Consider the following 23,543-nt stretch of genomic DNA (forward strand, 5'->3'; position numbering starts at 1 on the left):
CTTTGGTAACATATATATAGTCAGAGTCTGGGGGCTCGTAGCCAACTCCACCCATCCCCTCACTTTGATACCCGCCTCCTACTTCGGTCATCTTCTCGGACCACTGGGCCAAGACGTGTAACCACGTTTTAATGTCAGCAACATATTTTTTTTTTTTAACAATTAAACTCACAATTTAAGATTTACAAAAAATAGCCACTACAAATAAGGCAATCATAATTGATGAGCTCACACTGTAGCAACAGCGCCCTCCTGTGGATGAATAAATAAATGTCAGAGGCAGTAGAGATGTGAAGAATGGCATGATTTTATTGTGTCCATTGCTCAATGTTAGACATATGGGATTTGATGTGGTTATAGAGACATGCCACACAACCATTATTAAGCCCACTTTTTAAGCCAAGTGCTCCTTCCTGCCGGAGGAAGACAATAAAAATCCACAGGGGACATTTTCGTTTTCTGCATACAGAGGCCAGGCTTTCTCTTACATCTCTGATTAGTGATTGTTGTCGCAGATGCAGTGACTTATTTACAGTGTTTACAATAGCGATGTCATGTACAAAAGAGAAGGAAAGCTTTACAAATATCTGCATAAGAAAACAAAACAAAAACAAACATCTGCTCTTAAAAACAATGTGAAAAGAGGAAGATATCCAGTTATTAAAAACCCCTCCTGTGGTTAAGTGTGGTAGGTCCAGCGAAAGAAAACACAGCAGGGACACATGCGTCGACGTTACATCTCCAGGCCAATATCCGTCCTTACACTGCTTCCACATAATGATGGCAAGTCTTTAAAATGGTGTCATGTCGCGCACACAGTTACGATACACATTCTCATTCAGTTAGCCGACACACATCATCCTTACTCATCACGACGACTACCTGCCAAAAGGTCCAGATGGAGAACCCACTCTACACCCAGATTTGGGCATCAAGGTGAAAATGACATCGGAGTAGGTCAGAGGAAGCCGTCACGTTTCCTCTACATCGAGGCCTTTGGGTGTTGGCAGCTCAAAAGCAGCTTTAGGCCAAATTGTGTTTCAGGCACAGATAGACTTTAGGCATCACGACTCTACTTTACACCAGCACCTTCTCGGGAAAGTAGACAGAATATGGCAGTCTGAGGTACTTCAGGGTCGAGGGGCAAAAAGCTGGGAGGTTCGTCTCTACTACCTGCACTTTCCTTCTTAGACTTTCTTCCTTCCTCTTCTTCGCAATAACAGTCAACATGTGATCAATAAATACTGCAATCTACTACGTTCTACGATATTTTATGTGCAAATCACTGAAGGAGAAGAAAGGGACGAAGCCCCTTTAAAATCTGATTCAATCATACTTTTCTTGCTGTAACTTAAAACAATGCGTGAGAAGGGAACTTATAAAATAACGTTATCGGAGATATAAAGAGCAACGAGGACAGTTTTGTTTCTTTATAAATAATATTCTTCACTTCCTCTTTTTGGGTGATGAATGCAAAAACAGTCACGACAGACTCCTCAGTACCTCACTTAATGTCATGGTGGGTTTAGGTGATGGCTGCTGTGTACAGGCGATCAGTGAAGATGACTCAGTACAAAATCCTACAAAATCAAGACTTTCATTGCTCAGCTGTTATAAGAGAAGTTTGTGTGCGTTTTTTTTTTAAAACCAATATCTAAATACAGACTATAGGCAAGCATAGTCAGAAACGTTAGTCTGATCTGGCAGACTAGATAAACGAGCAGGTTTTTTTTTTGTCATTTTTCTCTGCGTGTTTACAAGACAGTGTGTTGAGTGTTGAGTCCATGGATGATGATGTTCTCTCCCTTAAAACTGTTCTTATTTGCTCATGCATCTCACGGATTCACAGTTCTGACACTTGATAAATGACAAAATGGTTTAAGAACTGGAAAGAAAAAAATTAAATAAAAACATTCAAGGCCATTTTTATTGTGGTGTTTTTGAGCGTGTGTTGTATTCTACTGAGCACCTTTGATAAGACAGAAAGCACACCAGGAGAGCACTGAGGCAGTCATCAATAGATGCTGCCATCTAGAGGATTTACTAATCAACTGCATGGTTTGGGCAAACTGACAGTCCCCTCTCCCCCCCGTTTGATATGCAATCACTGACAGGCAGCCTCCTAAAATCCAATTACGACAAGTAGAAAATAAAGTGCATTTTGGCTGGCTGTCAAATGATGCTCATACTGCTGGGGGGCGGGCGGGACACACACTTCGTTCTCTCTGGAAAGAAGTTTGTGCCTTCAAAGAAAACCTATAAGCACCGATAGTGGAAGTGAAGGTTGTGACGGTCGAACAAAAGAAAGAAATGGGTCTTGATCAACAGGATTATAGGTAATATTTTGCATCATACTATTCCGGTCACCATGCACTTGCAGATTCAACCCATCTGGGACAGACTGAGGGGCAGAGAGAAGACAAGTGGATGTCCTTCCCTGATCGTCACAGCTTCCTCTGAAAGCAGTTTAATTGTCTTTCCAATGTTCTGACAGCAGGGCCGAGCAAACCCTTTGTCCATACGCTATCTTTCTCTCTCTCTTTCTCTCTGTAGATCCTTTACATTTAGCTTCGTAACTGCTCACTGAGCACACAATACAGTCCATTATTGAGTCTTTGAATTCTCATTGGGACAGCTCTCGTGCCGGCCGCAATGAAGAGTCCACAGATCCTTAGCTTAATTGACAGTCAACTTAAAGTGTGGCCTGCAGAGTGGGGTCCAGACAGCCCTCCCTCTCTGGAGACTCTATGTAGTTGGCTGACTCCTGGAGTTTCAGCAGCATGGCCATCTGGATAGGAGGAGGAGACAGAGAAGCAGAAATATGATTTATGTTGGCATTACATTACATTATCACTCTAACCATTTTTGGTATTAATGATTATTAGCTACACATCTAAGTAACTATGTCTTTACTAAAACAAGGTGTGTCCAATAAGTATGTGTTCCCACTAGTAAAATTTAATCTCTAGACAAATCGTCACTCACCAGTGGGTCTGACTCCAAAGTGCTGGGTGGAGGTGTATCTTTGGGGGCCTTCTTCTCCTCACTGAGTGGACCTATGCTGGGAGGAGGTAGGTGAAAGAGCCTGGACTGGTCATGCTGTGCATCGGGCCAAGGAAGCGTGCCCCTCACCCACTCCACTGGATCCTCCCATACTGCCTTATGTCCGTGCACCTGAGAGAACAGACAAGTCCATTGTAAAAGAGAACAATTTCTCATTTCGTTGATACACTTTGAAGATATCTGCGTGTTCACCTTGATGCCGTCTTTGGCTCCCTCCTGCAGGTACGGTATGATGGAGTGGTTCCACAGATCAATGAACCACTGTCTGAACTCTGCCACTGACACCGGACATGACAGGAAGAAGCAGGGACCTGGCGGAGACACAACTTCCTGTTAACGGCTCTCTTATCATTTCACGACCCAAGACGGCCTTAACGGCCCGTGTGTCTGCTCTATCTCACCTATGAGGAAGTCTGAAGTGCCGTGTTTCTCCAGGAAAGTGTGCAGGTGATACCAGAGCTGAGGGATCCAGTCGAGAACACGGAGGAGAGCCTGGTGACGAGCGGAGTCCTGCTCCTCCTCCTGGTAGGCCTCCACGGCTTTACGGTGCAGGTACCTCAGCAGGAACCCGTTTGCTGGTTCCACGTTGTTGGAGAACATCACCATCCTGTAGACATGTGTCAGAAATGTTTATTATACTTGACGTGAGAGATTTGTTGCTCCTTTTATAGTGTAAGAGCCAAGAGGACGCGTTGTGAACTTCATCACACTCACCTGAAGCTCAGGTGCAGCCCGTGGTTGGAGCTCATCTTCACAGGCTGATTACTTGTTCCAATTATGTATGGACTGAAACAACAGCAGAGCAAATTGTATTTAACTTTTACCAGTCACATTTTAACTCTTACAGTAACAGTTTGAAGTGGCTCACTTACCATTTGTGATACTTGCAGGTGAGCGCTCCATTAACAAGTTCAGTGATGGCTGCTGAATCGCTAATGTCGTCTATGATAACAACCAGCGGAACGTCTCCTCCACTCTCTCTGTCAATCTGATTTGCTAGATTTGACAGATAAAGCTGCAACTCCTGTGAAAGCAAAGAGCGATGAATACATAAACCTGTAAGCAAAAGACTTCAGGCTAATAAACAGGCTAATAAAAATCCAGTTTTACCTTGTGCGACTGCCGGTGCATGTTGAAGGTGACAGTAGCGCTGCGACCCAGCAGACAGGATTCATGGTCGGCCTCGGACGAGTCAGTCTGGCTGCGCTGCAGGAGGTAGTGGGCCAGACGCTGAGCTAGGTAAGTCTTTCCTGTCCCGCTGGGTCCAGACAGAACCAGACGCCTGTGCTTCATCAGGAGGCTGATGTAGTGCAGCATCATGGGCTTAGGAATCAGAGTCTCAAACACCAGGGAGTCTACAGATTTTTCTCTGAGACCTAGAAAGTGTCAGATAGAAGCAGAAGAAGCAAGGGGATTTGTTTAGCATTTAGCATATAATACTTTTAAGCACCTTAAAAAGCAGGGGGAAAAAAATCCATGAATTAAACATACTGTACCCTGTAAAATTATTTAATCCCTTCTCCAAAACCTACTATAATTCTTTACTTAATGTCCTTATATCTACAGTAGGAAAAATGTACCCATTTCCATAGGTTCATTTGAGCATTTGAAATTAATATTTTATTGTCTAAATAATGTTGTCTGAGACCCATTAAAGGGGAACTACTGTTTTTTACAACCTGGACCTTATTTCTGGCATAAAATACAGTAATTTACTCACCCATATAACTTTTGGGTAATTCATAAATTACCGTATTTTATGCCAGAAATAAGGTCCAGGTTGTAAAAAACAGTAGTTCCCCTTTTAATTTAACAAAATTACCTAATTGACATAATACCGCCACGTTCTACTTTTGACTTGGTTAATCTTTTAATGTTAATGAACCAACAAACTCAGCGACAATCATGGTGTGCCTTATTTATATCTGCTGACCTTTCAAGGTGACAAAGATTCGAGCGGGACCACTGCTAAAACATCGATAGGGTGAGGTTTGGGGTTTGTCTCCTCCTATCGACCTCTGCACCCCCTGGGTCAGCTGGTACACGTGCACGGAGTCAGAGGTTAGGCCGAGGCTGGCTGTTGGGTCCACTTGATTTAAATAGTCCTGAAGAAAAGGGACGCAAGACATGAAATGAGCACAATCAAGATTTAAGAAAAAAACAAGAAATCAAATCACATCTGTTGAGCCAACCAAACGTATTTGCAGTGAAAGACAAGATTTGACTTACTTTGAATGTCTTAGTGACAAGGGAGTCGAGACAAGTCCAGTCAGTCCTCGCACTGACTGCCACTGAGCCCAGGTAGAACTCCTGCTGCTGTTTACTGTCCTATAGAGACAGGAAGAGCACAAAGTTTAAAAGTTGTACAATTTGAAGCTGTTGGATAATATTGGATGTTTTAAAAGGTCTTCTGCGTTCACCTCAGCTTGATCTCCAACACGGACCACAACCCGTGCCGACACCTCATCACGTTGAGAAGACGTGCTTAACGTGTCAGCTGGAGACGCTTCTGGAAGAGGACACAAGGAGTTCACGCGTGCTGCACATGTGTTTGGTAAGTTTAGTTGACGGCCCTGTTTGTCTCTTACCTGGTTCTTTGCAATCATTCAGACTGAGGCTGAAGGACTTGGTGAGGGACATGCTCATCGGCTGTCTCAGTGAGGGCCCCAGCAGAGAGGCCAGGCCTGACGGCTGGGAGGTGGAGGAGGTGGGACCACAGCTGGGGAGACTGAGCTGACTTCCTGTTTTCAAATGGTCGTTTTCTGCCTTCAGGTTCTCCACCGTTGACTAGAATACAAGAGGAAAAGTTTAAATTTTGACTGACACATAACCATGCACGTATATATATTACTGAACATGCCTGTAAACTAACATGCATGCTGTTCATGGCATCACGGAGCTGCTCCAGCTGATGTGCAGAGTTTAAGGCCTCGAGTCGGATGTCTGTCAGCTCCCTCTCTTTCACCCAGAGCTCTGAGCGTAACTCTGACACCGCTGTCTCCTCATTGTCTCCCTCCTCTGTAGTTTCCATGATCCTGAAAAGGCCAAGACACTCTCATCAGAGACACTCACAACGTCTGTAGTCTCACTATCTAACATCTCACTATTGAGCTAAGAGGTGGAGAAGGTCTTTGGTCACTTACACGGAGGAGGTGGCAGAAGCCGAGGTTTTGAGGGATGAAGGCAGGTCCTCTTCTCCTTCTCCTCCTTCTCCTCCTTCCCCCCCTTCATGAAGCATCTTCGGGGAGTTGGGAGCTGAGGAGTCTGGGGTGGCGATCTCCTCGATGTCTGAGTAAGTTTTGGAGCCTTTCTTAATGCTGAACGCCTTGTTGAAGGAGCTCCTCAGCTGCACAGAAACAGGAGAGCAGACGGATAAGCTGATAGCTAAACCGTGATTCAGTGGATTACAGCATTTATGTCTGAGGAGGTGAAAAGGAAGTGTTAGAAGTGTTAATTTAACACATGCTAAACATTAAAGGAATAGTTTTTCAGTTTTTGATGCACGTAACACGATCTAAAACTACAGTCTGTTGTTTTAATCTTTCTATACTTGTGTTAAATAAATAAACAAGATTTAATATGCTCATTTGCAATCAAATAGAAGGAGGATGTTATTTCCTCAAGTCCTCGTGTTAAGATAAACAGCTTCCCTTAGCTTAGTATCCCGTTAAATATGAACCTAAGCAACTGGTGCAAGGCTCATATTTAAAGGGATGAGAGAGATGTTACTTTAGTCAAGAAAATGAAAAACAATTCCCTTAAATCTTCGTTTTCTGCAACTTGCTCTGGATTTAGTGCCCAGCTGCAGGGTCAGTAAACATTACATGATCAAGCTAGATGTTGGTTAAACATATTTTAATTAAGTGATCAAATACGCAGTAAAGCATGGTATAAATGAGGAGAAACATAATTGCATTTAATAAAAACTGATGATAAAGCTGCACAACTTTTAACGGAACATCGTGTCTGCTGTTTGCCACTCTAACTGAGTTACAGCCGTTTATTCAAATGAATAATTCACAATCCAGGCAGCCAATCTGTAGAGCAGGAGGTCAACCAGCAGAGATGGAGGCAACTTGAGCACAGCATTGAAATTTCAGATGGTCCATCATGCATATATGATTTTAAATAACAGAAGCTTTAAAGAGCCTCAGTGACTCACCTCAAAGACCTGAAACAGCAAAATAACACAACACAGAGGAGGGAGAGACTGGTCATACTTCATCCACGCTGCTTTGTTATTTTCATTAAGGAGACAAACACCGGGCTATGATGATAACCAAAAGACTCCATTCGTTCTTACCCAGCTCTTTTTCTTCTTCTTCTTGGCGTCCTGGTCCTTCAAGCTGCCCATGCTCGACATACTGGTCAAGCTGTTCAGACTGGAGATGCTCTCGCACGAGTTCTGACGGCGAATATGCACGTCTGGAAACAAAACAAAAACAATCGGCATCAGAACACTGGCATGTGAGCAGAGAGAGAGGGAAAGAGAGAAAGATTGGCTGGTTAATCTACAGACCTTTCATGTTATCTGGGCTGTTTAGGGCTCCTTGTATGACAGCCTGAGCTTCTTCATTCTTGGTCTTCAGAGCCTCAATGGTCTCCCGCAGCTCCGACAGCTCTGAGTCCTGCACAGACATTTAGATAAATGTGATGTTTTTTAAATGTGATGAGTTGCAACTTTTTTTTTTAAGTAGGACGTTTACTACCAAAAAAAACTTTGTTTACATTTCACTGCATTTTATAGTTAATATGGAACTAGGAACTAGGACAGTGGAGAGAGTAGAGACAAAAATGGGGATGAAATGCAACAGATCCATTGATTATTTCTGAAAAGAATGAACAGTTTCAGCATTTTACCGATATTCTACTTTCACGTGCATCAATATGTCATTCACGCCCATCTCAGCTCGATACCGCAGCATTTAGTATTTTCTAAATTCCTCTTTTAATAATTAATATTCATTGTAGTAATACATTTTTCCCATTTTCCTCAGATGTGGTCTCAGATGTGAGAGTGGAGTTTTTGATGCTGATGTTGTTTGACTCTAAAAAAAAAAAAACTGTATGAGTTCATACACCCGGTGGGCTTGACCCTCCCCAACAACAATGTGAACAGTTCAAAAGGACACAGAGTTCAGAACAACAGAGCCTCTCTGCGCTGCTTATTGTCTGCTAAAGTCGATCCCACTCCACTCTAAATGGAGCCACCCGGCCCATCTCCTCAAGGTTAAAGAGCGTGCGCTCCAGGCTGAGCTGCACAGGTCAGTGCGCTGGCACAAACAACAAAGACTTTTTCTGGAGCGGTCTAGACAGGGCTTTCAGAGGGAGCAGCAAAGCATGAAGCACAGAGAAAGACTCCTCCACACATCGAGCACCGCCTCGGGCACTGAGCAGGTCGTTCACACCAAAACCAACACAAAGGCAGAAGAATCCAGGAATGCGATGTTCGCTGTGAGTGCACGTGCAAACTGTTTGAGTCGGGCTTATCGTTCAGCCTTGAGAGTTTTTCATCCATTGATCTTCTCTGTCCTCTCACGCCAGTTCACATTATGCGACCGCAGCCTGGGCCTCTAACCTACATTCAGCTCCGGCTACAGGCTGCGATCAAAGTCACCTCGCTCCACGTTAGCGCTCAGCTGACCGCTCATAAGACATGGGTAATGGCAGATGGAATTCAGGATTTGCGTGTGTTTGAAAGTGTGGCTGTGACTGTACCTTCTGCTCGTGGCTTATTGAAAGACTCTGCAGCCGAGTTGTCATCAGAGCCAAACTCTGCTCAAAGGCGGCCACCAGATTCGCCTGCTTAGAAAAACGATGACGGAAACAGCAGATTACAATCACCAAGAGACAAGAAACAAAATCCAAATACACTGTCATTAATTTATTAAAGGGACTTAACAAACAAGAAGTTGAGGCATTAAGAAACAACAGATTCAACTGATTTTCTCTCTCCTTTTATCCCTCATATATGAGATGCTAAAAAGCTGAGTAAAACACAAAGGGAGAACAGGATGTCTTTTGTACGAAATTCCTCTCCTCCCTAATCTCGCTCTCACACGCCCACTTTAGCCAAAAGGAGGAAGGGAAAATTACTTTCTATTCTCCTTTGCAGAACGTATTAATACAGTGAAATAATGGATTGAGCCCAGTCATTAATCCAGCACATAATCATGTTTTGTTTTGTGCATCCGAGTTGACCTACTGGCTAACCCCGAGTAATAAGGTCAAACAGTAGGTAATGAAAAATAGGAACGCACAAAGAAAGACTTGATTGATGCATGAAGCCATGCATGATGCCCGTTGTGTTTTATTGCTGCGACTGGGCAAACGAAACTGCTGACGGGGGGGTCGCACAATGTTGTAGAGTTGAGTAAGAGGGGGCGTGATTACCAGGGGCGTGTGTGTAGTTCATGAGGAGGGTAGCCAATATGCAGCAACGATAAGAAAGTTGCTGAGACTGCACAGACATAATCTATGACTGACATACAACAGCTTGGATTTTAAATCTCTTAGTGGCTACATTATTAATAACCACTGAAAACTTATCTGTCTCAGGTCATGTTCTTCTCTAACGGGGGAGAGGGGGGGGCTTATCTTATATTATATATTGTATATTATATTTATATCCTTCAGTTATATTTCTGGACTAGATATTTCTGGCAGACTATATACTGATGAAACCTGGAACCTCTAATCAGAGAGATTTCAGTTCGCTCTAAGAAATACAGTCCATGTAAACGTTACCACTGTCTCTTTAGTGTTAAGCCTAAATGTTTTGCCTTGTGTGAGAAATAAGAGAGGCATAACCAAGGTGGCAGGAAGCGGCTACGCTAACCTCTATCTATCATCCTAAAAATATTCTTATAAAAAAAAAAGCTCCCGCATAAAAGCAAAGCGAGTCAGATACTGTCCCTTCTTTCTCTGCTAACGTTTCTGCAACGCTTGTGGCGCCTCTGTGTGTATCAGTTACTCCAGCCCCGAGGTAGCTGTCACTGAGGCGGACAGCTCATCAAGGTGAGTGACGAGTATTGTGGGTGTAAAACGAGACTGCTAATTCTTCAGTCGCCTCGAGGTGAAAGGTTGCATATTGTAGCTTTAATAATGGTGCTGAAAAATTATTTGTCAGAGAAGGACTTTCCACGTGTTAATTTAATAAACAGATTAATAGACAAATTGCACATACGTTTGCTGTCAGCTGTGTGGTCAGGTTAGACACCTTCTCCTGGGACGACTCCAGCTCTCGCCTCAGCTTGCGGATTTGCTGTGATGAAAAAACATTGATGGTGCATTAAGAGACAGCCAAGTTCACCACAGCTGAGGACGGCTGATATAGTACACAGGTGAGTGGATGGCGCTCATGATATGAGATGAATGACAGACTTGGTCTCCCACAGACGGCACGGATGGAAGTGATGAATGAAAGGGAAGAAAGAGATGAGACAGAGAAGGAGAAGAGGCAGGAAGGGAAAACACTTACCTCTCCCTGAATCCTTTCCTCAGCCTTGTAAAGAAAGGGGGAATAACAGTCAAGATGTTAGATGAGACACAGGAGAGGAGAGGAGAGGAGTGAGAAAAGAGACAGGAAAGAGAGAGAAGCATCACTGTACACACACATTCATCCATTCATCCATCCACACACATACATACACATTGTAGCTACCTGAGTATGCACGCCGCCCACACTCACTGAAGAGTAACTCGACGAGGCATTGGATGCCAGCGAGAGCACAGAGCCATGAACTGGGGAGTAAACATTAAGAGCAAAAAATAAACCAATAAGCAGCTAATATAGAAATTGAGATGGAGTCAAACAGCAAGACGGGACAGAAGATTGAGATTTAACAGGTATCACACCTTCGTCATTGGGCTCCCTGTCCCTGAAAGATCCAGAGCGAACCATTCCCATGCTGCGTGGACGTTCAGCTAGCGACAGAGTGCTGCCCAGTGGCGATGCCCCGTACAGCTCCATAGAGGCGTCATGTGTGGGGATGCTGTTGGATCGAGTCATCCTCGGAGGTCCACCAACAGGACTGGGTACTGTTAGTAGAGCAGAGGGGTCAAAAGAAAGAGAGTTATAATTCTGACTGAGCTAAATGTGTAGCTTTCATTATTCTAGTATTCTTCAGAGTGAGTGCATACACACCCATACTGGTCTTGGAGGTGCGGGGCAGGGAGGTGGGTGAGGACAGCAGCGGGAGAGTGGGTGAGTCAGTCATACTGAGAATAGTATGAGAGTGCCTCCTCTCTCCTTTCTCCTTCCCTTCCTCCTCAACCTGGGAGGCGCCGTTGAAACTACACAGACAGAGGACAATGTCAGTGTCAAGATGATCGGTTTGGAGCGTCTCCAGCAAAAACAGTGAGTGGAAAATAAACACGTGAAATGTTGCCAGTAGGACACAATTAGATCCAATTTTGAAGATTGTGAGTGACAGAAAATGATGTCTTATAGCCCTGTGGGCAGCATCAACATAACACAATCACTCAGAGAGGATCTTATCAGTGACGTCTCCGTGCGTGTGCAATTAAAACACTGTGCCAAAAAACGTGTCAAACTATGAGAGCCTGACAGTCTGAGGCAATGTTGCAGAGTGTGTGTTGAAGAATGTAGCGTGTGCCCACTTACCTTAAACCTTTCTTTGGCAGTGTGTTTCTGTCTCTCTGGGAACTGTGGAGATTAAACAAAGTCATTATTTAACCACTGATGCAGGGACTCATTAAACTCTCAAGAACAGACAGCGGGCACAAAGAAGCTCAGTAAGACTGGCAGAGAGCTGGTGTCAGCCCGTAATTATGACTTCAGTCAGCGGGGCTGGTGCAACACTGATAACAGGCCTATAGTAATAATAGACCAGCAACCCCTCAGTCGGTTTGTGTGTGTGTGTTAACATGGTTTACTTGTTATTTGAGTTTATATGCAAATACATTGTTTGCCTTCTCATTAAACCGACTCCAACTGTTCCACTTATTAGTTATGTTTCCATAATTTGTTAAATAATGCACCTCATTAAGCATGTTTTGTCTCTAGTTTCTCATTAAAAACTCAGACCAAGTTTCACTAAAAGCTATTGCAGTCAGAAAAAATACAAATGTGTTCAAACAGATATGGTCTCCCTTGGTATAAATAGTTGTTGGTCTTATTTTTCACATATATATATATATATATATAGCTCTGCCTCCTAAATAAGATATCAAAACCTCTTTCTGATCACTCATTCCAGCCCTCAGCAATGAATGATGCAGTTCCTCAGCTGACCAGAAGGTGGAGCTGTGTGGCTGATGTACTGCTTGTGCATCAATACATCATGTTAAAGCAGGATTGAACTGACCTGTCTGTGAGAGTCAGCGACACTCTACTTCCAGAGCTCCAGCTGGAAGGAGGTCCTCTGTCCTCCTGTCGTTCTTTGTCTCGGGACTCTATGGTGGTGTAGCCTCTCACCAAACTCTCCCTCCCTCTCTCCTTCTCTCTCTCCTTTGGCTCTGGGGCCAGGCTCATCTGGAGTGGCAGGGACTCCATGCTGCGATGGAGCCCAGACATACGGGGGTAAAGCAGGGGAGAGGTGCTCCCTTCGCTCCTTTCAACCCCGAGGGAGGTGACCTGCCTGGGCCCTAATCCTATGCCCGAGCTGGAAAAGCAGATGGAGGAGTTCACATTGAGTACAGGTGCAGGGCTGGGAGACAGGCAGGGGCTGTTGGAGCTGCCTCCAGAACTAGACAGCTCTTGGAGTTTAGAATAGGGAGGAATCTTAGGAGGAAGGGCATCCTGAATCCCCACTTCCAGGCTGTTGGAGTTCAGCTTATCAAGCTGGGCCATGGATGGAGGCTTTGCCAGGCTGCGCACACCAGATAACCTAAAGACACACAGAGATGATGTAGAAAGAAAAACACACTAATACTTTATTTTGTGTCTGTGCAAATTAGTATATGAATCTTGATACCTGTGTGTGTTGGGTGAGGGGAGATCCAAGCTCTTGCCGCTGCTGGGAGGTCTTAGTCCATGTGGTTTCCCTCCGTTCTCTGATGGGGTCTGAGCAGGACTGCCCTTCAGAGAACCACCTCCACACTCAGAGTCAGATACTACTGCTTTAGCTTTGGCTCTTTCTTTCTCCTTCTCTCTGTCCGTTTGATTGACTGGACTGGGACTTGGGATCCCACGTCCCGCTGATTTACTCAACCCTGTTCCAGAACTAAACCCAGAGGCGGGCTCTTTGAGCCTTGAGCCCTGCGAGGCTGTGGTGGAGGGCTTCATTAGCCCAGAGCCTGTGTCCATGGTGGTGCTCACTGGGCGAGCTGAGCTCGGTCGGGTTAGAGTCAGGGTGCTTGTCTTGGCTGGGCGAGGCAAGGAGCGGTACTGAAGAGATGTCCTGGCATTTGGAGACAGAAAACCACTGTGGTCGCTGCTTGAAACATCTAGACTTGTCTTACGTCCTCCTCCGCCGGCACCTGGCTTGACAGGAATGCCTGATGTTTTGGGGATCTTCCCCACTGTTGCAGAGCCACTGGGTATGCTGCTGCCACCTGTATGTGATACAGAAGCCGCACTGGCGTTGTTTGTGCCGTTACTGGTAGCTGTGGTGGGCTTCTTGAAGCCAAAGCTTCCACCAGTTGAGGGCCTGACCAGGCCGGATGGAGGTTTACGTTGCTCACCAGCTCCAGTGCCATTTCGGTGCTCTTTACCAGCATCAGAGGAGGAGCGCTGCAGACCTGAAGTCTTCACCGCTAACCGAGACTTGTCCACGGGCTTCCCATCTGATTTCACTGTACCTAGAGCCAAAAAAAGAAAATTCTCATGAGAACTTTGAACAGTATAAAGCAGCGTCTGGTATGACTGAGACACGATATCTTATCTGAACATGTACAAGGTCTGACTGTCTGCTGATAAAAACAAATCCCTGAGGAGACAGACGGCTAATAGACCAGATTCACAGCCAGCTTTACCATCACGCACTGTTATCACGCAGTTACTCTTCTTTTCCATCCCAATGAGCTAAAACGGTTTACTTTTTCCAGTAAGTTTTTTTTAGCTTTCCAGTAAATGCATGTCTCCGTGTCACAGCTGTGGAGTGCTGAGATTAACATGTGCAGCAATGCTCTGGAAAAGTGGTATTCATGTTTGTGAAGTGTGTCTGCAGGCACAAAACTGCATGAAACACATAGTGCCACTGAATTTCTCCACTCTTGAAGGCTCTTTGGGGGCAGAGTGTTGTAAGAGAGAAATCTCAGTGAAATGGGTGGGAGTTTGTCCCCCTCTGAACATTGGCAAATTAATTAGATTTGTTTGGACGTTATTAAGGGAATAACAGTCTCAGTCTATTAGCCACATGTGCAGTGTATGCACAGCCCACACAAGTCCACACTACCCACGCTCTTAATTTGTATCTAATGGGACTTGTTATGTGAGGTTTATATACAAGGCATTAACAGAGTCAAAGAACTGCTGTTGAATGAGACCCACCGGCGTGCAGCCTGGGGACATCTGGAGTCACTTAAGAGTATTTATAAACCCGCAAAAGACACACACACACACATACATGGGGCAGACATATATATACCACACACACACTCACCGTCTGACAGTTCTCAGTGATTGGATCTTATAGGAATGTGACACTGACAACACATTACGCCTCGAGATCTTTTCTAAATGTGAAAATTGGGTTTACATGTCAAGTCACAAACTCAATCCATGGTATAACCGCAACGCTGCCAGTTCCAAAAACATTAAGCTGAAGATAACACACTGCCAACAGTGAAACACTCACTGGACCCATAAGTGTTCGTTTTTGACATAAATGAAGCCAGATTTACTGACACCAGCTTTGGAGACAGCGACGCTCACATGCTGCGTAGAAGAGACAGTGAATCATGACGTGTCTTGACGCATGTCTGATAAAATTGACATTTGAAGGCGATTGTGAAATTCAGACAGAGTGGCAGACCGAGATCTTTTTTTTTTATAAAATTTCCAACTCCTTCTTCTTCTACTCCAAACCACCAAAGTGGAGGGAAGAGCAGTGGAAAGAGGGAATAAAGATGTTAATGTATGCACACATCAATATTCCTATCTAAAATTCCCATCAGTTTTACCAGGGAGACTAACCGCCTCATTGCCAGAGGTCAACGCGTTCGTCTCCCATCACACTTCACCACGTGTCACCATATTTATGCTTCTTAAGCTACAGTAGCAGTGTTTACTTGTGTGTACGTGAGAGATTTGGAAACATTATTGGCGGAGGGTGGCTGAATGTACTCGCAGGTGTGAGCCTCTTCGAGCTCATGCGAGGAAAAGATTTGACAGTCGGCATTGGCATAATGACAAACACCTGCAGCTATGCAGAGCATCCAAACACACACACAAAAAAACAGAGAAAATAGCCATAAAGTGTTGCCTCTAGTTGTGAGGCTACACTCACAGCCAGAAAGATACAACAAACTGCGGTGCCAAGAATCCAACATCTCGGAGGACAAAACTATTTAACTTCTAACTCCTCAGTCCTCCTCCTTAATAACTGAGAATAACTCCTTAATTCTCACGTTGAGTTCATTTTATTTTTCCATGGCACGAATTCACAAATTTGTCACAGAGGGCTTCACAAACTCAACTACATACGATAACCTCTGAGAGGATAGCACAACAGAGAAGAGCTTATTCTTCCAGGAAAGACTAGCACTGAAACAGCAGTAATTCATTTGTTGACCAAAGAACTAGTTTTTTACACAATTATTTTAAAAAATAGATTTGCTGCTCTCTTTTCTTTTATATATAATTTGAAAGGATTGTCAGCCATAACATAAAATTCAAAATAATTCACTAATCTTATGGACTAACTACAAAAATATATACCATAGTTAGTATATACAGCAGATCATGCATATACAATATGTCTTCCATATACAGTAGTATGGAATTGAAGCAGGGTGCTCGTCTAACCGATATACTGCTGCTCCTTCAAAAATGTCACACACTGTCTGTCTCCTATAATCCCACAAACATGCAGACACATCAGAAATGAGGCACACACAGACACACAGCCAAACCTCAGTGATGAACTGAGCTCAGGCATGAGCAATAAGGACTTCTACTTAACCATCTAAGAACGTCTGCCCCTCATGAGGCTAAACTCACGATCTCCTCCACGCTGGTGAGCTACAAAAACTTTTACTAACACGTTTTCGCCGCATGAACAGATTCATTTACAGTCTCAAACTCGGGGGCGGACTGAGTAGCCACGATAACAGAATCACACAGCTGACATCGTTAACAATAACAGCCTGGCACACGGATCACAGGCTGGTTCAACACACTTGTTTGGCATATCTGTCATTTCAACAGTTGGCAATGCAAACACGGGACAGTCCCACAGAAAGAGGACTGTTTGCACAGACCCATACTATGTAGATTGGCACACAACTGGCCACAACTAATATCCTGTTGTTTCACTTATTTGTGTGTGGGTAAGTGTGTGTGTGTGTGTGCTTACGTAAACAGCACACAGATGGTGTGCTTAAAATGCAGCTGCACAATCACCATCATTGTGCTCTTTGTGTGTGTGTGTGAGTGAGTTAAGTGTGATGGGTGACACTCTCACCAAGGCTGGCACAATCTCAGACGGGTCTGCACACACACGTACACACACCAGGCTATTAGAGACAGACACACACTCTAAAGACCTTTATTTTAGTGCTATAAATTCGCTCTGTTCAACACATAAATAAAGCTCGGACAGGAAAAGGCTACGGGAAGAAAAAACACTGTTGGTCAGTGTGTGTGTGTGTGTGTGGTTGGCTGGCAGGAAGGGTGTGGGTGGTGATGGGCGTTTGATACATGGCACCACTTTCCAAAAGCCCGGAGGGTGGGCTGCAGCTGTGGATGAATGTGTGTGACAAAGAGAGAGTGTGTCTGTGACTGTGTGTGGGTGTGAGACTGTGAGAACGAAGGAATATTAAAAGACAGCGGGGGCAATGTGTCACTCTGTTGCTGTTATGAAATCATTTCAAGCGTAGCTATACCTATTTCATATAATGTATTTCACATTACTGTCACCGTGTGTGCGTTTCTCCACTCACCTGCCACTTTCAGGCCGCTCTGAGAGGTGTGTGTGATCGGGGAAGTGACTCCCACAGGTGGGTTTCTTCCTTTCTTCAACACATTTCCTTGACCCAGGGCCTGGGGTTTCTTCAGTTCACCCTTCCCTCCTTCCTGCCCGTCCCCGTGCGCCCGCGTCTTTTTCCATTTATTGGCCGATTCGGACTTCAGACTTCCTGTATCGTAGACACTGCCGCCTTGGCTCTTGCAACTAGGTTTATTATCATCAGAGTCCCAGGACAGGCCACTCTTCACTAGAGATCGCTTTTCTGCATCGGTACGCATCTAGAGAGAGGGACAGGCAGATGCTATTAGAGGCACTGTGTCAAAGTGAGAAGGGAGTGTGTGTAATCTCACAAAGCGTGGAGAGAGCAATTACTTGTATGTCTCTAGCAGGCTGTTTGCTTTCATGGCATACTGTTGCTTTTCTTGCAAATCTGATTCTAGGGCAGCTCATCTGAATGGGTTTTGACACTCAAATAAGTTGATAATGGGAGAGAAACCTTTCCTATCACACATAAAACTGTACATTTATACAAAACTGAGTATTTTATGTGTTAAAAGCATTTTTCATGTGTTGATTCAGACTGAAAAGCAGGCTGTGCCTCATATCGATGCCTACTGAGCAGGAAAACACGTCCGACTCAGTCAGCCCAAAAACTCACTCGCTGATGTCTCATCCTCCCTGTCTACATAAATCCTATTGTATGCTCCGCTGGAGGACTTCAAAAGGGAAGTGGTCTGAGACAGCAGGGGAAGAAACAGCCCAACAATAACAAACACACATATGCACTGTACGCCACACAATATTAAATCAAACGCACACAATGGACAACACAGGCTAAACATAATCCAATAAGGAAGAATGTCAAATGTTAAACAAAGGGAAATGTGAAAATAAGGTTATGGTGGAGGCAAGGTCTTCTGTGTGTGTTTGTGTGATGAATACAAGCAATATGTGTAAGTGTGTGTGAGGGCTCAGGAGACGCTAGACGGATATGACTAGTTTCACAAGGCAGCTTATTCTCTCCTCTGTAGGGGGGGAACAGTTACACAATGCATCAGGAGGTGTGTGGACATGAGGCTATGTGTGTGCGTGGCTCGGGACGTTGCACCCAGTGATTCTCATAAGCACTCATATGCTGAATTCCTTTTTTTATTAAAACCAATAGACCCCATGGGCAGATTCACATGACATAAAGAGGAGGCATGCGTGGGTGTGTCCTGTATGTACATGTGTGTGTCCTGTTAGACCTTGAAGATAAAACATTGTAATTTCCTCACACACATTCCCTCATTATTGAAGCAGAGGGGGGGGTGAGATGCACATATGGTCACATAGTGTGACAGGACACGTATAATCAACTAACAGACAGACGCTGAACCGGACAGGCACGCACGGGAAGGTAAAACAAGGTGTAATGGCTTTAGTGCTTGATCCACCTCCTGGTACTGCCTACATATACCACGCTCTAAATCTGGGCTTCTCTCCTACTGTCTTCTTTGCACTCCCTTTGTCCCATCATCTTTCTCTCCTCCACCCTCATATCCCTGTTGAACATGTTATACGGTACGTGGGAGTGTATGCAAAGTCAGAGCTGCATAGGAGGGAATTAAAAATCAACAGAAATTAAAAGAGATGATGTGTAGAGTGATGCAGAGAGAGAAAGAGAGATAAATGATTTTGGGACACAAAGAGAAAGAGAGAAAAAAAAAAACATCAGCACAGAAGGGAGTGAGGACAGGGAGCCATGTGCTTCAGACAATGTGGGGTGCATGATGATGTGATGGTTGGTTGGTTGCCATGGTAATGATGCCATGGGGTGTAATGGTTGCTATGACTCCTGCATCTAGGCGTGGAGGGAGGTGCCCCGGTTCTTCCGGCTCGCTGGCCCGGATGCAGGACTGCAGATGGCCCTGTGTGTCCGTGTGTGTGTGTGTGTGTGCAGATGGCTTTGCCTTAGACCTGTCCTTCAGTACATAAGAGAAGACAAAGGCCCACACTCTCAGCATCCCTGTGCTTCGGTTGCTATGGTTACACTGATTCCCACTCTCTCTCTCTCTCTCTCTCCATCTATCGCTGTCTCTCTCCCTCTAAAATCCCACTACATTAGTCACATATACCACATTGCGGAGGTGTGACCTAAATCAGACAGTCTGACGAAACACACACACACATACACACAAACTGGAACCCATGTAGCTACAGATGGATCTTAAAGGATTCAAGCAGAGCTGTGCACTGAAACCACGAGCCTCCTGTGCACAGCGGCATAATAGAAGACCCCAACTTCTACAGCAGCTATGGCATGGCATACATATTAGATTTTGCCCCTCTCACTTCTTAACAGCTTTTCAAAGCTGCCACTTATGAAGATTAAAACGAAGCTTGCTGGAACAATGCAGCTGCCCTGCATGCAGAGAATCTGTTGCAGCAAACATTGATCCCGGCAGAGTGATAAAAATTATTTGCGGGTGTAGAATACTTAATCAGGCCTTTGTCTCTGCTGCCTGTTAAGTGTGTGTGTGTGTGTGTGTGTGTGTGTGTGTGTGTCCTCTGTGTATGGCACATCATTCACCTCCTCATCAATACCTGAGTGGATTAACAGCTTCATCAATACTTCTGTAACCAACACAGACACGCCACTTATCCATCCGTGTCAGACAGTTAAGTGTGTGTGTGTGTGTGTGTGTGCATCGTAGCCTCTGCTTGTGTGTGTGTGTCACTCACCACGACGGTGGAGTTTCTGCGGGAGCCAATGGGAGTGGTAGGGAGGGAGTTGAGAGTGGGACTTGTGTTGAACTCTTCCGAGCTCAGGTTGTCTGAGCCGTCACTCAGACCACTGCTGATGGAACTGCTCTCGTCCCAGCTGAAAGAAATCAGGACAAAGAAAATACATCAGATAACAATTCCCAGCACACGAAAACGCAGTTGAGTAGCTGAAGGGATATAAATTACTACTTGATTACTTGAATAAAACCTAAATTAACATTATGGGTTGATATCTGAGCTCAAGGCAATGAACAGACTTAAAATAGGTGTTCATTTGACCAGACTGTGGGAGTAGGTCTTACAAAATAGCTGGGAACCAGTATGTCATAAAAACACGTTTTGTAGGTAGGAGAAAGACAAACTCTCATCTAACAGATACGCCACCATCTGTGATCAGAGGTACAGTTTCATCAGCTTATGTTAAATGCATGAGTTACTACAGTGCACTAATTAGGTTAAACCTAGACAATGACAGAGGTGCGCTCCTATTTTTGGTGTACAAATCTGGGCTGTGCCTGGGAGTCCCCTCCAACTGGTCAGCCTTCCAACTTCAAGGGTAAACAGCAGCTTATTGTCTACCCCAGCTTAGATCACTCAAGTATCAAATATCTGGCTAAAGCAAAACAATGTTGACTGGATGTCTCACTGCATCAGCTACCAAAGCTTCCGCCGCCAGCTTCGTTAGCGCTTGGCTCGCAGTTTGTCTTTCGATTAAACACTCACAGACCTCATTTAGAAAACGCTGTCTGCTCTAAATACCCGACTTTTGCTCCGCACAAGCTGAAACACTGGGGCAAGCTGAAATTCTGAGTGCTCTTGACATCATATCAGCCCCCACATGCATTCGAAAATAGCACAGAAGACCAAACAGCGATGCGCACGCCCACGAGTGCATCCAGCACCGTGGCAGGACGGTGAAGTCTGTCCACTTGGCAGAAGAGAAATTGTTCTGAGAGTGCCTCATACAGACAGGTTGTGGGCTAGATTTATTTTTAGTGGGAATAAGAATGAGTCAGTAAACATCCTACTTGTATTTCAGTACTGCAGACTGTTGCACATCAGCTATTTGTGATTTGTGTTCCAGGAGTGTGTTTATGAAACAGTGTTATTACTTGAATTGGTCACGCCTAAAAACTGGGGGTTAGTGTTCAAAAAAGAAACTGTAAAACTCTCTCAGTCTCATTGCAGTCATTACATTTGTGTGTTTTTTAAGAAGAAGTTTTACTATTCAATTGCATTTCTGTTTTGCGTATCCCTTTACTTTCTCATTTTAGAAATAAATGTACCTATTTATTTATAGTTTAAATTTAATCCAAAAATCAAACTTCTAACTGAACTGTGCCCTCGTTTTCTAACACAGGTACCCAGTGATGTTTCGGCATCATATCCCATCTGAAAAAAAGATATCGAATATATAGCCGTATGCTAACTTTGCTCATATAAAGAAATGATTCTAACAGATCTGTGTTTCCTTGCAGCACAATGACAGAGCAGGGAAGAAGAGGCACATGTGTGCGGCGTGTTGGGGTAACGTGGGTGTGCATTCTCATGTGCCTGTATACGTTATATAGGTCATCCTTAGGAAGTTAGGGGGGCTGGGATCTGCTCTCATTAGGGTCAATAGGTCAGACTGATGTTGTTACTCCACTGTAAATCAAGTTAAGAGCATGGGCTTGTTTAATGAGGTCATATATGTAGTCAAACAAGGGAGAGGACGGAGGGAGAGAAAGCGGTGAGGGCCTTCCGGTTGGGTGCCTGTATGGGTCACACGGCGCCCTGCGGGAGTTGATGGCAGGAATTGGGGGGAGCCCTCCCTGTCTAGCCTGTGGATATCTCTGACACAAAAAAGAGCAGACATGATTTTATGTCTGAAGTGGCTGTCATGCTGCTCCGTCTAAATGCCAGAGTGAGATTAAGGGCAGCTTTTAAGATTGGGACAGACTCATCCCTAGTGCGGACCTACGCATTTTGTCTCAATATGGAACAAATTAAACTATAGGACGTAGAATGTTACAACTCCAAAATATTATAACAGCTTTATTTTTTTAGAGAAAAGCCCAATTCTGATAATTCACATGCTTTCATTGCAACATTTCTGACTAGATTCAAGATTTAAGTTGTTTTTTTTGTCACAGTAAAAACAGCAGTTTAGATCATACAATGAAAATCTTGCATGTGTTAGACATGTGGAATAGTCTTTTAATTCTGGTGCATGATTTCACTGCCAGTTTATGACTCAATAACAGATTATAATTCATTCTCTGACATAGTCTTACCATAAAAGCTGATCTTGCTTACTAGATTTGAGTCACCCTCAAGGGCAAAAATGCACAAAGGCACCAATAAACATGGGACCATTCTCGAGCATGCGTCACTCATTCTTGAATCAACGCTGCTCATCTCCACTTCTGAGACGCAGACACTTTATATCCAGTTATTCACCTCATAGCTATCCGCCTGTCCACCAGTGGCTCTGTGAATGATAACACCCTCTCTGATGAATAATTCAGCTCTGAAAAAATAAAACAGAACAAACACCGTCTCCTCTGGGTTTGGTGTCACTCAGCCGGCAGATGTGAAAACAGGAACCCATAGAAGAGAGCGAAACGGTCAGGGGTCAAACGTCCCGAAGACCACCGGCTAAATATGTTAAATAGATGAGTGCATACGATTTAAAACTGAGGGTTTTATCTGATTTATGAAAGTGTGTTGATAATAGATAGGAAAGTGAAAAACACGTGTATTAAAATCATGAAGCAGAAACTCTGCATTGCTTCATAAAATAATAATCTCAGATCTATCAAGCCAAGGAGAGATGTTCCATTAAAAGCTGTTTTGCTTTGAGCCTCAGAGTAAATGAGACTTGAGAAGACGTGGGAGCCAAAATTAACATAAAAAATGATAGTTTGGTGTGTGTGTGGATTTCAGTGAGACTTCCTTGGCAACAAGCTGAACTGCCATCGGTTTGATGATCCACACAAATTATGTTTAATGAGTTCAACAACCCACAGTTTTCAGATCTGCGAGCAGGAAAGCCCAAGATCCAAAAGCTTAGAAGATATCTGCAGAAGATCTTAAGCTTCAAGTTCTTTTTTTTTTTCCTTTTTTTGTGGAACACTGTCTGTCGAAATCAGTCCAAAGGTTTTTGGCAGAGACAGAGTTTTCTGATTCCATCGCCAAAGCCCTGATATTCTCAACAAGTGTGGGCCAGTGTGCAGCTAAACCAGATCCTCTGTCATTCAGCTCTTCTTACCGTTTCTATAGTACTCTACTCGGTGAGATAAAAGTAAGAGGGAGCTCAAAAAAAATGGTGGTGAAATGTGAGGACGCTCAAGAGGGTGAAGAGACGTGCAGGGGGAGAAGAAGCGAAAAAAAAAGACAGCGCTATAGTTTCATGAGGAGTGCCGTGGATGACACATTAAAAAACTTCTTCAACTTCTCAGAAAGATGATGCACATGCTGAAGAGGATCATCTTATACATCTCCCAACACTCCGCCTTATCTTTTTCATTCTGTAGCAGCAGCAGCAGCTGCAGAGAACGAGGGATAATATTAGCACCGCATTCATCTCCATCTTCCCTTTTGCATATTAGCTGGTGTCTCAGAGCAAGCACTATTTTA

General features: G+C 44.2%; 1 protein-coding gene across 4 annotated transcripts in view; it reads right to left on the minus strand.

Moving 5' to 3' along the window:
- Positions 1 to 293: 293 nt before the first annotated feature.
- LOC311494843 (neuron navigator 1-like) overlaps positions 294 to 23,543 on the minus strand; it is a 34,451-nt gene continuing 11,201 nt past the window's right edge. The window contains exons 2-26 of one of the 4 annotated variants that reach the window (XM_084554094.1): positions 19,881 to 20,019; positions 17,131 to 17,434; positions 13,002 to 13,827; positions 12,393 to 12,914; positions 11,690 to 11,731; positions 11,210 to 11,358; positions 10,921 to 11,103; positions 10,727 to 10,806; positions 10,250 to 10,327; positions 8,782 to 8,865; positions 7,583 to 7,691; positions 7,367 to 7,488; positions 6,207 to 6,409; positions 5,936 to 6,098; positions 5,652 to 5,850; positions 5,484 to 5,572; positions 5,293 to 5,391; positions 4,997 to 5,168; positions 4,174 to 4,439; positions 3,936 to 4,087; positions 3,778 to 3,849; positions 3,465 to 3,670; positions 3,256 to 3,374; positions 2,986 to 3,174; positions 294 to 2,788 (exon numbers count right to left, since the gene is read on the minus strand). In XM_084554094.1, the coding sequence (XP_084410220.1) occupies positions 2,693 to 2,788; positions 2,986 to 3,174; positions 3,256 to 3,374; positions 3,465 to 3,670; positions 3,778 to 3,849; positions 3,936 to 4,087; positions 4,174 to 4,439; positions 4,997 to 5,168; positions 5,293 to 5,391; positions 5,484 to 5,572; positions 5,652 to 5,850; positions 5,936 to 6,098; positions 6,207 to 6,409; positions 7,367 to 7,488; positions 7,583 to 7,691; positions 8,782 to 8,865; positions 10,250 to 10,327; positions 10,727 to 10,806; positions 10,921 to 11,103; positions 11,210 to 11,358; positions 11,690 to 11,731; positions 12,393 to 12,914; positions 13,002 to 13,827; positions 17,131 to 17,434; positions 19,881 to 20,019 (4,663 nt within the window). In that variant the 3' untranslated portion in view covers positions 294 to 2,692. Of the gene's footprint in view, positions 2,789 to 2,985; positions 3,375 to 3,464; positions 3,671 to 3,777; positions 3,850 to 3,935; positions 4,088 to 4,173; positions 4,440 to 4,996; positions 5,169 to 5,292; positions 5,392 to 5,483; positions 5,573 to 5,651; positions 5,851 to 5,935; positions 6,099 to 6,206; positions 6,410 to 7,366; positions 7,489 to 7,582; positions 7,692 to 8,781; positions 8,869 to 10,249; positions 10,328 to 10,726; positions 10,807 to 10,920; positions 11,104 to 11,209; positions 11,359 to 11,689; positions 11,732 to 12,392; positions 12,915 to 13,001; positions 13,828 to 17,130; positions 17,435 to 19,880; positions 20,020 to 23,543 lie in introns of all 4 variants that reach the window. The other 3 variants (XM_084554093.1, XM_084554092.1, XM_084554091.1) reach the window with 3 other exon arrangements.

This window comes from Chelon labrosus (genome assembly GCF_963514085.1).
Source record: "Chelon labrosus genome assembly, chromosome: 10".
Classification (NCBI taxonomy): domain Eukaryota; kingdom Metazoa; phylum Chordata; class Actinopteri; order Mugiliformes; family Mugilidae; genus Chelon; species Chelon labrosus.